Raw genomic sequence first — 17,782 nt, 5'->3', positions numbered from 1 at the left:
CACACAGCTTCTGATACTTCATATATATATATATAAAAAGAGAAGTGGTTATAATATGTAGATATAATTTTCTTTTCTTATAGGAAATTGTGAAGAAAACTTAATTACTTTTAGTCCATCTGTAGTAGTCAGATTAATTAAATATTTCTCATTGCACTTATCTCTAATTTTAATGTCAACAGAGCTGTCCTAGTCCATGTTATGTTCCCATTAAAAAGGGAAAAGAAAATTGCTTTTAAAACCTGCAGTGAAATGATGTGAAGTGTCTGCCTTAAACTGGCAAATTCAAGGAGATTCAGAGTTAAAAGTGCCAACTCTCCCAGTAACTCAGTGTTACTGCAGAATATAAAGCACCCAAAATCACAGTACAGGGCAGTTTACACAGAGGCAGCTCACAGAGAGCATCAGAAAATGCTTTCCATACATTCCAGGCTAGCCAGGGTTTCAGTGGGCAGATCTGAGTGCAGTGAGTCAGTGCCTCGGGCAGCGGGGGAGAGCAGCGACAGATGGGAGAGCACAGGGGGCAGGGACACCAGCTGTGGGACCTTGTGTGACAGGGACACACTCCAGGGCAGGAGAGCACAGACAGTGGGCAGAGACAGGGCTCTTGGACCTCTTGGAAATAAAGTGGAAAAGGAAGGATATGAGAGGAATAAGGCGGTTTTGAATAGGGTTCAGAAATGAGGAAGCCTTTGCCAAAGGACAGCAGGGTCTTAGAGCCCACAGGATACAAAATCAGAAGGTCTCAAAATATATCTGTAAATGAGGAATCATCACTGAGTCAGAATGTTTCTATTGAGGTCCCACAGTGACCTCAGTTCTTGGACCTACATCAAGCTTAATTTATCAATGACCTAGAAGAAAACAGACAATCATCATGGCAAGGTTTGCCCCTACAGTCAAGTGTAAGATCTCATCCAGGACACTGATATGGTCTTTAGGTGTGAAACAATAAGATAATATGTATTTTAACACATCTCAGTGTACAATCAAAGGAGAAAAAAATTAACCATGTTTGAGGCTGATCATATAATCATAGAAATGTAGGGGTTGGAAGGGACCTTAAAGATCACCTTATTCCAAGCTCCTGCCATGGAGAGGGACATCTTGCACTGCTGCAGGTTTCTCAAAGCTTTATAAAACCTGGCCTTGAATTCACTCTCTGCTGCACAGCTCTGAGGATGGGACAAGCACACAGTAAAGGATGGTAGCAGGTGAAGGAGAGAAAAGCAATAGTCCTTGACCATTCAGTAAATGAGTATTCCTAAAACAAACAGCAAAAATAATTAACTCTGAGAGAAAACAGTCAGGAATATTGTGGCTTCTCTCCCACTGGCAAGTTTGAAATAGAGCTGGATGTTTTTCCTTAAAAAAAAAGAAAAAAAAAAAAAAAAAAAGAGCTCCAATTCTTGTATTACAACAAACTGTTGGAAAGGAAGCAAAGACCAACGTATGAAAAGAACTATGTTTTCTCCAGCAAAATTAAAACTTATGCAAACTTAGAATAAAACCAAGATCACAGAGAACTGAGGGGAGCACCTAGAGCCAAATGCCCTTGTTCAACTGATAAAAAGGAACAAATGATTATTTCAGTACAGGGCTCTGCTTACAGTACTTTCCAAAATCTCTTCTGCACACTTTCTACACTAGTTTCTTCAACAGTCCTTCAAAAGTAGGTCCAGATAATTGCAAGAATTGTGCTGTGTCAGTAGAAATATTAAGAGAGACTAATGTTAAAAGAAACTGCAAATGTGCATTTATGCTTGCATCTATATTAAATTAACAATAATAGAAGACTAACTGGATTCATTTTGACAGGCACAGAGGTTTCTTTCATTTGGGTGTCACTTGGCTGTTTTTCTGAAAGACTGACAGAATTATTAGGAAGAGTGGAAAGGAGATACAGGAAATTACTTATTACACTTTAGTTTTGTTTTGCTTTTTATGAGGAAAAAAAAAGCAAGTGCTGGGATGGTAAATATGGCCACAGATATTTTCTGCCTTCAGTAGCATCCAGCTCAAGGGTCTGTTTCCTCACTGGATTACTTCAGATGAAGTCAATGGAAAAACTGTCTTGAGCAAATACAAAAACATTGACATTTTGTGATAAAAAAGAAAGCATACACCAAAACTATGGATTTAAATGGCAGTCAAGGATGTGACAGATAAACAGAGACACATGAATTATGTATCATACCTCCATCATTGTCCAGGTTATCTGCACACACCATTTCCATGACAACGTTACATCCCGAGCCACTCCAGCCCACTTGACAAACACAGTGCCACCCATTCTGATCAAGAGTGCACCTCCCATTTCCATAACAGAGACCTGGGCAACCATCTAAAAAAGAAAGTATGAAAAAACAACTTTCATGAAGAGATATTTTCTCTTATTTTGCAGTTGCAATTATTCATTAACATTCCTACTTCTAGCACTATACTTGCTGCCTTCAAATGATCACAGCTTGGGAGCCACTTGCATTTCTGGCCAAATATGGAAAAATCCCCAACTTTGTCCTTCCCTTTGCTTGCCCAAAAGTAGTTTCTCAGTGAGGAATAAGGATTTTTTAGTGTTTAATATTTTGTGCACAGGAGTAAAGTGAGTAAAGTTATTCTATAAAGTTCTGAAGTCATGTCCATCTCTTTCTCTATTGAAAAATAAACTACAGTTCACTAACAATATCACACACATAGTCAAGATTTGTATCAAAGATACACATGGAAAATATTGTCTAAATGACAAACTGGCATCTGTGGACAGAATCCTACACATTGCAGGGAGTGGGAGTGACCTTTTTACTCTGTTCATAAATACTCATCTGACTGAGAAAAAGCCAATTTGATTTATGCTGCAACACACTCTTCCCACAGAAGGCAACTGAGGGAGCACTGCCTTCCTGTTCCACTTTCTTCCTTTAGAGCTGACTCCAGGAGGACCAACACATGCCCCTTGGTGCTGCTGATCCTAGATTAAAACTGGACCAAGGGCTGTAGCATCCTCTCAATTATAGACTTGCAAGCTCTGAATCAATAGTAATTTGGACATTCACATCTAGATTTCTTGTCTGTAAGAATGAGAGAGGAATGGCCTCTTGCATGTGTACACTCATGTCCATCTGCTTGCATAGTGCAGTGCCAGCTCAGACATTTCTTAGATCCTCACCATGCCACACATGGAGCCAAAGGACAATGGATAAAGCTCAGCAGTAAGAATGACAGAGTGAGTGGCATCACTTCTAGGCTGGCTCCTTTCTTTTTGCCAGCATGGACATAGAGGGTTTGAAGGCTCCTTTGCACCTGATACTGATCATCAACATGTAGATGTTATCAGAGAGAGGGTTTTTTTGAGGAGGAGAGGAGAATCAGTGCCTGACAGCCCCAAGATGCTCCAAATGAAGTTTGAAGGAGCCAGTTGGAGAATCTGGTCTGTCAGGCTGTGATTCACAGCCCCACATGCAGCACATTTCCTGGTAACTTTACATGAGACACATGATCTCCCTCCTTCTCACCCTTGGCAAAGTTTATCAACCACATCTGCAAACAGAGGGATCAGAGGGTCTGACTCTCTTGCTCAGAAAAACTGGAGATGGGTGGCACCATTTTCTCACACTGAGTTATGGAACATGCTACTCCAAAACAACATGAACTTGGCAACCACCAAAGATAATATAAAAGCCTCTTTCAGGGAGTTGGGAGAAGGGCAGGATGTGAGAGCTCTTTTGGGTAATGTGGATGTTTTTCTATTTTCAATCACTATCCTGCTAAGTTAATTAATTTCTTGTACATGATTATATTTTGCTACTGTGAATGGTTACCCCCCAAGTCTATAAATGCAATAAAATGAATGTTTATGTGCTTTTATTATTATCTAATTCGAAAGAAATAAAACAAGAAACAGGAAATAAGCACTGAGATCTTTCTGAACTCTTGGTTAGTTTGGTGTTGCAGTGAGCAGGATTTTTGGGAGGGGCTGTGCACCACTGGTGTGGGCCAGGCAGAGGGACTGCTGTCACCCTGGGAAGGTTCTAGCACTGATGTGAGTGAGCAGGACCTGCGGCGAGGCACGGGAATCCAATGAACAGCACCAGACACAAAGCAACATCATACTTAACTCTTGTATCAAATGATTTAAAGAGAACTAGATCACATCTGGCACAGCTTTACAAAACAAGAGCACTGCTCTAGCAAAAGAAACTTACTTCAAGCATAAATGACAAAAGAATACTTTTTTACTTCTCACGGGAGACAGTATCAACACAAGCTTTTTAGCAGGTCCTCAGCTCTGGCATCACTTTGGATGGTAAACAAGAGCAAAAAATGGATTTACCTAACACAGCACATCAGATGGCCCAGTAAAACATGCTTACATTGGTACAACTTTGCAAATGAGTTGAACACATGACTTATTAAAAGCTTCACTTTCTGCTGTAAATCTCTGTGTGTGCATGTATATCTATACATATTTCCATAAACAATGGGTCATCTATTCTGGGAACCTAGCAATACAGAAGCTCAGACAAAATGAGTAACAGAAAACACTCCATTCCCAATACTTTTGTATATTTTCATTGTTTTTTTGGAATGCTGATGTGAAAAACTTACCTTGAACAGCATCTAAGTAGTGAGCTTAAAAAAGAAAAGAACAAAACTGAGATGGATCAAACTTCTGTACCAAATGAAAATACATTTGCTTATGGCTTGACACCTGGGGGCTAGATATAAAATGTCTCCCTCTTCCTGCAGGCAGATCTATTCCTGCTGCTGTGACCAGAGCATTGTGTTTGTGATTGTTCTCCATTTGATGACAAGTGTGCAGGGACCACCACACCTGGCACTGCCTACAAGGTGAACAGCAGGTCTTTTTATCTTTTTAAGTATTCTGGTCCTTCTCTGGATTTGCTCTAAACAATCTTCAGAAAATTAGGCTGTTCCTCCATCACAAACCTAATTCTTGATTTAGTGAATTCTAGAGCCAGGGAAGGAATTATCTTAAAATGCTCCAGATAAAGATAGCACGTTCTAGATTTTTTTTCAAGAAACAAATGTGAGACCTTATGCTGCTCATTTCTGAAAATTAGATAATAATCTCACTTTGGGACATCCTTGGGAGAAACACTCTTAGACTTTGCAAAAATCTGCTGAATTTCATTAAAAACATAACTATTACATTTTTATAGTAGACTAATGACTTCTAAAAAGAGCTGAAAGCTTTACCTTATTAGGAATATTGTTAGCAGTCAGGTCTAAGAAAAAAACCATTAGCAGTAAGTAAAATATGTAAATCCTCAGACAGAAAGGCAAGAGATTTAATGTAAGAATTACGTAAGGTAAATAATAGCTTTGTTTCCTCACATCTTCTACTTTTTAAACATTTTTTTCCTTCCTGACTACAAAATTCATGTATGAACATATCCCAGAGATATGTTAGGACTGAGCTATCTTTCCTTTCTGTGTTTTTTTAAAATTAATCTGTTATTTCCTCTACACAGAAAGCTGTGCCATGTTGCTATTCTGTGGGACAAACAGAGTGCAGAGGCACCTTTTTTACACCTGCCTGGATTCCGAGCCTCTTTTTCCAAACAGATTTCAATGAGAATGATGTCCATGTGTGCAGGACTGGATTCAGATTTTATGTATTTCATTTCTTGAGGTACAAAAGCCCCTTACCAATGGTGCAGTGGTCCCCTTCCCATCCTGGGCTGCACTCACACTTCCCATCCTTGCACTGCCCGTGCTCGGCACAGTGGGAGTGGCAGGTCCGCTCCTCGCAGGTGGGTCCCACCCAGCCCTCCTCACACTGGCAAATCCCTCTGGAGCAGACACCGTGGCTGCCACAGTCCAGGGTACACAGCTCTGCACAGAAAAACAAAAGCACACCAGGTGGAACAGCACTTCCATACTGCAAATGGACTTTGCATCAAGAGTAACTCACTTCTGCACGAATATCACTCATCAGCTGGATCAAACATGGGATTTTATCACTCAGTACTGACCTTATGCAATCTGGCTGCCTCCTTTAGCAGCTGCTTGTCAGATCGTTTATTTATTTGGGGTGGGGACTGCAAATGATGGCTTTGCAGAGGGGAGAGTAATAGTTCTGAAGCAGATAATGAACTGAAAATGTCTGTATCTTTTGACTAATTCTTCTGAGACACAATTCTAAAATCTATACTGTGAACTGAATTAAAGGATAAAGTAGGACATAAAATACATATAAGCAAACCAATCTTTTAGATATTGAAATGTTTGTAGTGATGACAAAATGGCCTTTACTTGTAGGACAGAGAGCCACCAGAAAAGGAGTAAGAGATGAGGCAAGCACCTCACTCTGACAGCAGCATCCAACAGTACATGACCTACAGCCATTCAGATTCCCTCAGTTCTAACATGGCTTTTGAGAATTCAGACTTTTTTCTCCTTCCTGACCTTCATCAGTTAACTGCTAAGAAACCAGGAAAGCTGTTTCAAGTAATACCTCCTGCATTGCCCTTGGAAGACTTCTCTACCTGGCCACTGTAGAACAGCCCTGATTGTGAAGTGGTATGGAAGTCCTGAATTGTTTCAATACCTCACCATATCTAATTGCAATTCTGCTTCTATGTATGGTAAAGTTGTTCTGTGAAAAGAATGGTTTCATTCTAGAAAGGTTCTATGTAGTTTGAACTTATTCAGAATAATGACTGTAAAGACACAGAATTTGCTTGTTATGTTGTAATTAACCTGCTACAGAAATGTCTCCTCCTTCTTCCTCTCAGAAAGCAGCTGATAGCACTTAAAGTATAAGCCAAACACTCAAGTCTACTCCCATTCCAAATGTCAATGCTACATATTTAGTTGTGGCAGGATTTTTCCCTTGACAGATTTTAAACAATCATTTAGATCTTGGAACTATTGTATATAAACATCCTTAAAAGCATTTGTAGTGACAAATGCTGTCACTTACATACCAAGAAAAGTTTTTAAAGTTTAAATTGAAATCTTATCTTCCAATGATTTTAACACAAAGAGAAAAGCAGCACAGAACTGGAACAGCACAGTGACATCAAAGACATGCTGGGCTCTGTCTTGAGTGAGAGCTCAGCCCTTATTTTTGGTAATAGCCAGGGTGACAGCACAGTGCACAATCAAAAGGATGGGTGAGTGAAACTGCAAGAGCATTGTCCAACTCAAATTCAGAAGCAGAAGGCATGGTAAAGAACATCACACAAAATTCAGTAAAAGCAACTGCAAAGTACTGTCCTTAGGAAGTCAAAATCAGCTATAGAAAAAAGAATTAAATTTAATATTCAGACAGGGAGTTGCGTTATGCTGGAGTACAAGATAAAAATAATTATCTGATTGTATGATTTTATGATATTCCTGAAAAATAATATGTAAGACAATAAAAGGGACTGCTCTATTATATTCAAATGAAAAACTGTGCTGAGTCTGGGGCATTATACCTTAGAAAGTCTTGATTGCTGCCTGCTGATCATATATTCATCCACTGCTTCAGGCCTTGGACTGCCTGCCTGCAGGTACTGGAAAGGATTTCTTCCCCCTTGCTGCATAATTTGTCTTGGCTCTATTGTTTTGCTACTTGTTTGTTCCTTGGAAACCTGGGAGATTGCTTGGAGGACTTGCTTTCTTATTCCTTTGGTACTGAAGATGTCCAAATATTTGCTCCTATGTTTAGGAAGTAAATTGATCCCACCAGATCCCAAAAGCATCACTCCTAAGCAGACTGGCAGAGGATCACTGGTTTTATATGAACCTGTTGTTCCAGCTTGGGCATTGGCCTACTCCTACAATTAAATCTAGCAAATACTTTAAGAATTTAGGTTGCTAGAGGAATGTGTTTGATCTCCCCTGATCTCCCTCTAGTTTACTAAACTTATTGCTTTTGACACTTTACTTCAAGTGGAAAAGATTGTTATGAGGATATGAAGAAATATTGTGTAGTTTACAATAAACTGAGGTAAGAGGAACTGATGGTCATTTTGACCCTCTGGATTGACATTCTACTTCAGAGACTTTTGCAGCTTTGGGGCTGGCTTAGTTCAACTGATTCCAAAACCTCAGGGAAGACTGAAGGCATTGGAATACAGAAATGGCACTGGCTGAAGTGGGGAAACCAAGCAATACATAGAGCTTCTGATCCTGTCAGCAGTGCTAGCAGCTCCTGCCACTTCTCTGTCTGTAAACAGCCTCAAGAACCAGCTGTGGAAAACCCTGAACACATTCCCACACATGGCATGCATGGCTGCACCCCCCATCTGTCTACCCCACAGAATCTAATCATGACAAACTCATCTTCCAAACAAACAAAAGAAATAACAGCATGGAGCTGAAGGCAGTGTAGGCACATTCCTACCACAGGGACAGGCATAGATCTTGCACACACTTCCCTTTTAAAACCAAACAACTAAACAGACCTTAAAGTGTTAGAAAGTTTTCCACTGTTTTCCCTACACATGGAATAAAATGCTTAAACAGAACTTAAGGGCCTAATCTTTAATGAAGTAGAGATACTAGATTACTTATCTCATAAAAAATATACCCTAGGTCAGTACATACAGTCTTCACTCATGAGGTTTTTTTTTTGCTCTATTTTCCAACACAAGATCATAGTTGAAATTAACTTACCTAGTTATTGCATTTCCTTCTAAAAATGATTTTTTCCCCAAAATATTGAGTCTAATTGTTTCTTAACGAAAAACAAATCCAATTTTGTGAGCACCATTTATAATAAAATGAGGTTTCTTAGTTTGGACCAGACACTTTCCTCAGCTACCCTAGCTGACCTGCAGTTCAGCCAATTCACACTTTGTCATCACTGAGGCAACCTTGAGACTTGCATTCTTTTTGGTGATTTCATAAGCCTTCAGAAGTGCTGTTTACCACGATAATGTATTCTTCTGCCAAGCAAATCCAAGATTCTCCACAGACTTCTCATGCAAAGCAAGGGAAATCAAGCCTAACGTCATCCTATTAATGCTGTGGTAGAACATGCAGCTTTAATCCACAGCTAATTCAAACAACTAAGATCAAAAAAAAAAGGATTATCAGTTCAGGTTGTCCTGCTTTTAAATGTAAAATTATTTCTTAACTCCTCCTGCAGATAAACAAGCCCAGAAATCTTTGTGTAGCAGGGAGCCACATTAGCATTTGTGCTTGTATTGAGGGTTTCTGCCAGAGACTGGACAAAATGAGACACTCCAGTGAGTGCTCAGGGACCAACTGCACTGGGAAACTATACAGCAACTTTAACCAGGTAAATAGCTTCAAATAAAGCTGATGTGGCAAAAATTCACACAGAAGTGAAGATGGACAGCAAGGCAGACATGATGCAACTGTTCAGCTCACTGGAGCATCTTCCTCCTTCCAAAGCAGTTGGTCCTAGAGGACACAGAAGCACCACAAAATGCAGCAGAACCAGCACAGTGGGGAAGGGCTTTGAGCTGTGGGTCAGTGCAAGCAGCTGAGACAGCCAAAAATGTCTTCTCTGATTGAAACAGCTATTCCACTCCTCCTCCTCCTCTCCATTCATCTCGTGGCTCTGTAATCCCTGCCTAGTGCTTAGCATGGGAAACTGGTGAGATGATTCAGATCATGGAACTGTCAGATAATTATTCAGTTTATTTTCCTGGGTTAATACCTGCCAGCTAGCTGAGCTAAATCAGCCCAAGGAGAGATCAAAGCAGCCACACAGGCAGGACGAGGGAGGAGATGCAAATCCCAGCCTGGACAGACTGTCCTGCTGAGGAGCCACAAGCTGTGCCATCATCTGACTGCAAAGGACAAGAGCAAAGAGATGACTTCTGTAAGGTAACAAGGGAGGCAGGTGACAAGAGGAACAGTTTGGATTAGTTGACTCAGAGATATTACATCACAAGCCTTTACTTGTGCTGTTTCATTAATTGCCACTCATTCTTACCATGAACAGTGCCACGCTCACAACACCTTAGCTCTTTGACCATGTTGGTGGTTAGGCTTACACAAACCCATCTCTTCCCTGCCACTCCTCTGTGTCACAGTTTAGTGGGACATACACCTGCCTGCCTGAGCTCTGGGCAGACCTTGTGCCCAAGCTGGGCTGCAGGCTGGTCTGTGGCTGAGACCCATGCCTCAGCACATGGGAATTTTCAGCGTTCCCAGGACACCCAGTCACCCAAACTCACAGTAATTCATGGCCCTGTGTCAGTTTTTGTACCTGTGCACTTTGAAATCCAAACATGGATCTCTAAATGTAGGCCTGGAAAGTAAATTTTGGTTTTGAAAAAAGCCCAGCCATGCAGAGTCACTGTGAGCATCGTGCTGGCAGAGTGCTGGGGGATGGCCTCAGCTGACCCCAGCAGCTTCCCTCAGACTTTCATCAAACACAGTCTGCATCAAATCTAAAATTCCAAGTGCTCAGACTCACACCAATTACTGAAGAAGAGACTCAAAAAAATGTTCAATTCAATCTAGAATTTTTACTGACATGTCCTTAATTCTGAATGATCACTAATTTCTTGGAAAAAGGCAAATGTGAGCTGTGAACCATTATTTGTACATATTCTTCAGGAGGAGACAAATAGTTGATCATTCCTGAGCTAATCTAAAAAGCATTAAAAATTCACTCCACACACTTCATTTTAATTACCTAAGTCAACAATGAGTTCTTTCAAATGTGTTTTATAATAAGTTCCTACTTATGTGTTATGAAAAGGAAAATTAAAGCTAAATATTTTATAATTTGTAATGATAGGGAAGATTTTAATGTTAATTCAACATGTGTCAGAAATAACTCCTAGAAAATCATGCTAAGAATACAAAACTATATGTAAACAAAAGTGGCCAAATACTACGAAACACTCATTATACTTTTCTTCAGTGGTGAGTCTTGTTCTACAGATAGCCTAAAATTTCAGTATTATATTAATAATTTTGCTATCCATTTTTTAATAAGTGGTGTTCCATAAAGATTAGAAATTCATCTACCCTGACTTTCACCCAATAAGCTTAACTGTTAGAGGCAGCAAAAAAATCACCTATCTAGCCCTAATAAAGAAGTTTTTTCAATATAAATATACATTACATTTAATAAGTTTGCATGATAATTTCAACAATGTTCCTGAGCTTTTAAAATTACCTTCCTGCTGTGTCCTGCAGACAACACTGTTCTGGCTTTTATTTTCAGCAACTGACTTTATTAATATAATTTTTTACACCACAAGAAAGTTCAAAAATGTAAAGTTTTAGGTGTTTCAAAAGCATTTGAGCTTTTTTTTTTCTTTAACACCTAATGGAAATTTGTTCCCCTTAAAGAAGGTTACCTAGGAATGCACAGTTGTGCTTTCATGCAGACATCAAGTTGTACATATCTGTACTAAAAGAGATGTTATTTTTATGGTACAGCTTATCTTATTTTCCCAATTTACATAAACTTTGGCAATCTGGATGTTAACTGCAGCTGGTCTTGGCTTTCCCAGCAGTGCCACAGAACGTTAGTTAGGTCTGTAATTTTTTACATTCTTAGTCAGCCACAGCTATGCCAATAAACCATCCCTGGAAGCCTTCAAGGCCAGGCTGGATGGGGCTTGGAGCATCCTGGTCTTGCAGAAGATGCCTTTGCCCATGGCAGGGGAGTTGGAATTGGATCATCTTTAAGATCTCTTCTAACCCAAACCATTCTGTTACCTGTGATCTAGCAAGGGACAGCTTTTTTAGGGGAGACACAGCTGTACATGTGTACATAACCCATGTTATGTACCCATGTACATAACATGGGTTATGCAAGTGTCCAGTGGGACCGGCTCTTCAAACTTGAGATGGAAATCAAAGGGATTTGCAAATGTCTTCAAAACATTAATGATGAAGTATTCCTCTATCAGCTGCCAGGTTTTGTGAACATGCTCCCTGTGGAAAACTGAAATCAGCTTCCTGTGTGGAGAGGCAACAATGTGCACTGTCTATCTCTTCCCTATCCTCCACACCATTGAGGAACATGTGATGGGAACTTGCCACAGAAGTTAATGTGAAATTTAGTACCATAGGAAATAAATCAATACGATAGATTATCCCCAAATGACTGATCTATTTTAACATAAATTTATAAAGAACAGAGCTGCAAAAGACTTCAGGATCATCTATTATCATTTCAAATTGAATCATACCTGGCATCCCTGAAAAGCTCCCAGCAACAGAGAGCAGGACTATTCTATGACAGGCAATTCATACCACTATCAGACCAACGTCACAAATATTCTCTCAATCTGAGTTTCTCTTGCTGCAACACTCCTTATCCTTCTCTTCATGCATTGCATGCTAATATCTGACACTGAAATATATTAAAGGTCACCTCACAATACCACAACAATCTAATACAGTTGTGAGAATAAATTCAAAGCAACTCTTTCTGCAAAACTATTGCATTGAATTTATTATCATATATCTCGCCAAAATAATTTTCACAGTCATTTCCAAAGATTCTGTCCTTGCCCAAAGTGGGACATAGTGGCCCATCCCAACAAGACTCAAAGAGTGAGATTCATCTCACCTGACCTGAAACATTTGTCTGAAATACTTTTCTATTACAGTCTGTTATCAGACTGGAATGCTTAAATTTATTCAGCTATTGATATTTATCCTTTCTGACACTGTCACGAAGCAAGACTGTAGCATGCATATAAATCTGTTAAGCCAAAGAAGAATTATTTGGAAAAAATCTTTAGGAGAAAGCAAGTCCAACTCTAAATTGCCTCTGCCTTCATTTCTGGCTCTGAACGATGTTAGGGAGGTTCATAACATATTCCAACTATTAACAGTTTTCCATGAATAACACAAACATGGACATGCCTTAGCCCCCTCCAATACCATTTTTTCTTGTGTTTTCTTGATGTCTTCTAATACTTAAATTCATATTAAGTACCCTCTTTCCTGCATGATTACATGACTGATAACTTGTTTCTATTTTCTCTTCAGTAGATCATTGGGTTTTGTTGTGAAATGAATTAGATTCCAGAAAATAAGCTTTTGTGTCACTAGCATATAAAAAAACCAAAACAGCACAGCTGAAATCTGAGTAAAGGACTGGCCTAGGCACTCTTTATGTTTTGCTCAGTATTATCTCAGGAGCTGGTCTACCAGGAGGCAAAGAGGCATTTCAGGAGGTTGGATCTTCCTCAGAGAGACAAGAATTGCAGAAAATAACTGATGAATAGCCAGTAAATTCAGAAAATAAATGGGGGGGATCTAAACTTCACACAGCCCTGACTATTATTTGGGGTACATCAGACATGGTTATTGCACAACTACCAACTCTATCTACCAAAGGCAAAACTTCTTCATTCCCCAAACTTCACTGTAAACCTTCCTAGAACCTGTAAGTTCTATGTAGAACACCCTTCTGGTGTCTTGCCTTGCAGTTACCTAACTACCTTTCTTATCTTCTTACCACAGGCCACAACATATAAAATAAACCTACTGGAACTAAAATGCCATATCCTCACTGTTTGTTACTCCCAATGTTTCACTACCCATAAAGTGGTGGTTTCAATTGCTTTCTGGAAATAATCCTACCATCATCTCATTGAACTTATTCTTGATGGATTAGGTACTCTATAAATAACTCTTCTGGCCTTCAGTAGGAGGGTTGCCATTAGCACTACCATGTATCACAAAATATATGAATGCAATTGCATTTTAAAACCCCTTTAAGTTAGTTTCTGATAATGCTACATCTATTTACAAGTATCTTTTTGAAACTGGAAGCCTCAATTTGCTTGAAAATTTATTTGTGTAGAAGAGTAATCAGTGGACAGACAGAAAGGTCTAGAGGGCAAATACAACAGAGGCTGGGGAAATGACAGAGCAACTTTTTCCTCTTCTGAGATCTTTTATCACACTTTTTTCACCCAGCTTTATTTTTCATCTGATGAAGATTTTCTTCCTGATCCAAATCCAATTTATATATATATAAAACCTCACTCTATATCGATTTTGCTGGGGTTCAAAATGGTATTTTTACAGTACAAAAATTTAATCAATACAGCCTGAAGAAGCTGGACTGGTAATGGTAAACATACTAAGAGATATTTCATTTCAGGCAGCCAGAGCACTGAAAATTGATACCACTGAAAAGGATTCCTCATTTGGCACTGGGAACATCTCTGTTTACCCAGCCACAGCACTGGTGTAAAGGAGAACACAACTATGCTGGGCTTGCCACACAAGAGACTTCAGCTGCAGAACTTGTCTCTTTTTTAGAGATGATACAGGTTGGCAGGTTGGACAAGGCCAGTGTGGGCAACGTTTAAAATAAATGAGCACAAGTGTAACTTAATAGCAAGAAGATTAGACTGACACAAGGGCAAGGAGAAGCACAAAGAAATCTGACCAGGACATTTTAAAAGTATTGTTGCCCAAGTAAATGTGGAGTTTCCTTGTCAAATTTGGTCCTATTTTATAATTTGTCTTCACTGTTTCATTTCAAGTTGTACTTGCAGCATGGCAGTGAGATGTCAGTCATCACTGGAGACTTACACTCTGACTAACAAGCTCTGAAATCCTCTGCAACACCCCAAGAACCACAAGAGGAAGTGCTGTGCAACGTCTACCTTGTTGAATATTTTGTTTGATCAGGAAGCTGCTATGAAAGCAGTCCAGAACAATCTCTCATGGGCTGTAAAGAGCGAGATGAAAGCAACACCTTTGTGCTCACTCACAGAGGGGAAATGCAATTCACAGCTCCTTGGGCTGAAAAGCCAGTTGTGCAGGAAAAATGGGAAACCTGTTGAGCAAGTGACAGACCACAAGATTCAGGGAAGGCATGAGGCCTGTGATAACCATGAGGAACATGGAGAACAACCATGCCTTTGTGGGGGAAAGGGAAATAGGCAAAGAGATGGCTCAGTAGGTTCATACAATATAGCTGTCTCACAGGTACAGCCTGAACTAGAGCATCAATAGAAAATAAAGGTTTTGAGATACCTATTTTCAGCAGAAGTTCACCAGATTGTCTGAGGGGCTCAGGACATGTCTATATAAGCAATAAATCTTCTGTGGTACACAGAAGGATGATTGTTAACACTGATTCAGGCTCTGCTCAGAATATAAAGCTTTCCACAATTATTTAATTACTAAGTTTGATTAGTGATATCCAGTAAAAAAAGTAATGATTTATTTAAGCATTATTTGCAACAAGTAGGCACCATCTTTAATTCACTGGCTGACAGGATGACCTTTGGATATGAGTCCACTCCCAAAAATTGTGCTGGTCTGTGCCCTGAATGTTGGATGTACTTGCTGACTTCAGTAATGGAGATATGTTTTCCTTATTCTATTTTGAAAGAGCTAAATATGCTGAGAAGGTTGGCATTGGCATTACTTCTCAAAGTATTAGAGGAACAGCAATTCAGATTCAGCTGTGCAAAAGCAATGGCAGCCCAAAAGTGCCAGAGATGCCATTGTTGCCCGTATCAGACCCAGAGCTGGCACTCAGAAGGAAAGGGCATAATGATCTGCAGAACACACATCTATGCAGTGGGACTGAATGCTTTTAAAAGAATGTGATTTTTATCTTATTTTTTTTTACTGAAGAGCCATTCTACATGGACAGATAGAAACCATGTTAACCTTGGAAAAGAGAAGCTTCAGGCTGACCTAGCTATGGCCTCCCAGTATGTGAAGGGAGCAAAGAGGCAGGAGAGGAACAGTGGACAAAGGCATGTAGTGATAGGGAACAGGGAAATGGCTTTAAACTGAAAGAGAGTAGGTTTAGATTAGGTATTAGGAACAAACTCTTAACTCTGGGGGTGCTGAGTCACAGACACAGGCTGTCCAGAGAAGCATGGCTGCCTCATCCCTGGAAGTGTTTAGTGCTTATCAGGTTGGATGTGGCTCTGAGCAACCTGATCTAGTGGAAGATGTCCCTGTTCACAGCAGGGAAGTTGGACGGTATCTTTAAACCCAAGTCATTCTGTGATTCAATGAAAGAGTGAATCAACTAAAATAAGGCTCTGTGTGTTCCCAACAATCAATCTGTATCACAGGAAAAACTATTGTGAGAAATCAAAAGTCATTACTAGCTCCTTAGTAACATCTCAGGTTCACAGGCAAAAGCAGATGAAGAAGCTGGCCTTGCTTCCTCCCATTTTAGCACAAATAAACAATTCCTTGGACAAACTCAGCAGTGAGGCACAACAAGCTCTTGCACAAAGCCAAGGAGTGCAGCCTCAATTAGCACAAGTTCCACAGCACTCAGCATCTGCCTATGAACACTGTGTCCAGGCAGGGAGCAAACGTCCCGGTGCTCACAGCTGAGCCTGGGCAGGTGAGTGCAGACACAAACAGCGCCCAGTAAATAAACCAGACCTTCCTCTGTGTCAGCAGCACAAACAGAAATAGCAGCATCTGGCAGCTGCTCTCTGCCTGACTGCTGCCAAACCAAAGACACAGCTCATGACTTGCATTTTTCCTGTGCAGCCTGGTACCAGCTCCTCAGAGCTGGCAGAGGCACCACCAGGCTGGCCACCCTTCCTCAGGGCATTTTTGAATTCAGCATATGGGGGACCAGAGCAGGAGTTAACAATCACGTGTCATATGAACAATCAGCTCTCTGCACTCCATCAGAAAATGAATTTGGACCCCAAGGTGATAGACACTATTTTAACAATCTGTTTATAAAATAGCCAAGGCTTCCTGGACTGAAGAATGACACACCTGAATGTACACTGTAGCTACACAATCCACAAGGAGTTTTTACACCATTACCATTAAAATATTGTTGGATAATTATTATAAATTTAATTTTATTTAAACATATTTAAGCAAATGTCCTTAAGGAGGGCAGTGACTGGGAAATCCTTGCATGTCTACAGATATTACCCTTGCAACAAAACACACAACCAAAACCCTTAGAAATGCATTATGTAGGGTAGTTCTCATGGGTTTGACTTCTACCAATTGCAATTGCCTATTTTCAGGAGAAGTTAAAATTCACAGACACTGCTGCATAAATATGTTGAGATGATAGCTATTTTTGTACAACACCTACCATGACAACAAAAAATATTATAAATATCTGCCTTTTAGGGACTGATGCAGCACATTTTGCACAATAGTTGCTCTGAAATTCACTGAAGGGCAAAACCTCTAGTTCTATTGCTCTTTTGTACCCTTGCTCTTACAATTCCCATTTGTGCTTTTTCAGCTCTGAGGAAACAGAAGGTCACTCTAACACAAGAGCCCTCCTTTAAAGCATGGTGGTATGGATAATTTGTGAGAGTTTCATCTTTGGATTCAGCTTAGCAAATTTAAAGTGGAAGATTTCCTATGTCATTCTTGTTCTGTTGTTCATACGGGCTACTTTTCCCCCTCCACTGCAGCATCCACCAGCAGAACTCTCCCACAGCTCCTCTACTTCAGAGCTCTCTTTTCCAAAGGGTTGTTGTGGAGTACAAGCCTTCCAAAGTCAGAATATCCATCTTGACATTTTCTTAAACACAGACTGTTCATGAAAGACCTTTCCATCCCATATCCTGTCAGTTGTTTCAGCATGGTTCTTAACCCCTGCTCAGTACATTGAGTTCTGTGAAGGTGATAAGGTTGAGATGTAAAAGAGGGATGCAGGCATTTAACTATAAATATACACCCTTAAACCCTTGCTTACCCTAATTCAAAGGTCCTTGAACCACTTCAGCACCTGAGTTGCTACTAAAATCTCACTTACTTGCCAGGTTTTGCTACTAGATAATGACAGCAGCTTTATGTTAAGAGCTCGTTTTGCAATCTGGAGGACCTTGCACCAGTGCTGCCC

The 17,782-nt window shown here is 40.0% G+C and overlaps 1 protein-coding gene across 2 annotated transcripts in view; it reads right to left on the bottom strand.

Moving 5' to 3' along the window:
- TENM1 (teneurin transmembrane protein 1) overlaps positions 1 to 17,782 on the bottom strand; it is a 232,666-nt gene that overhangs the window by 93,647 nt on the left and 121,237 nt on the right. For both annotated transcript variants that reach the window (XM_059858916.1, XM_059858917.1), the window contains exons 11-12: positions 5,671 to 5,856; positions 2,198 to 2,344 (exon numbers count right to left, since the gene is read on the bottom strand). In XM_059858916.1, the coding sequence (XP_059714899.1) occupies positions 2,198 to 2,344; positions 5,671 to 5,856 (333 nt within the window). The remainder of the gene's footprint in view (positions 1 to 2,197; positions 2,345 to 5,670; positions 5,857 to 17,782) is intronic.

The sequence above is a fragment of the Haemorhous mexicanus genome, chromosome 14 (assembly GCF_027477595.1).
Source record: "Haemorhous mexicanus isolate bHaeMex1 chromosome 14, bHaeMex1.pri, whole genome shotgun sequence".
Classification (NCBI taxonomy): Eukaryota; Metazoa; Chordata; class Aves; order Passeriformes; family Fringillidae; genus Haemorhous; species Haemorhous mexicanus.
Note: the sequence above shows the minus strand (reverse complement) of the source record. Positions and strands in the feature narration are given on the sequence as shown.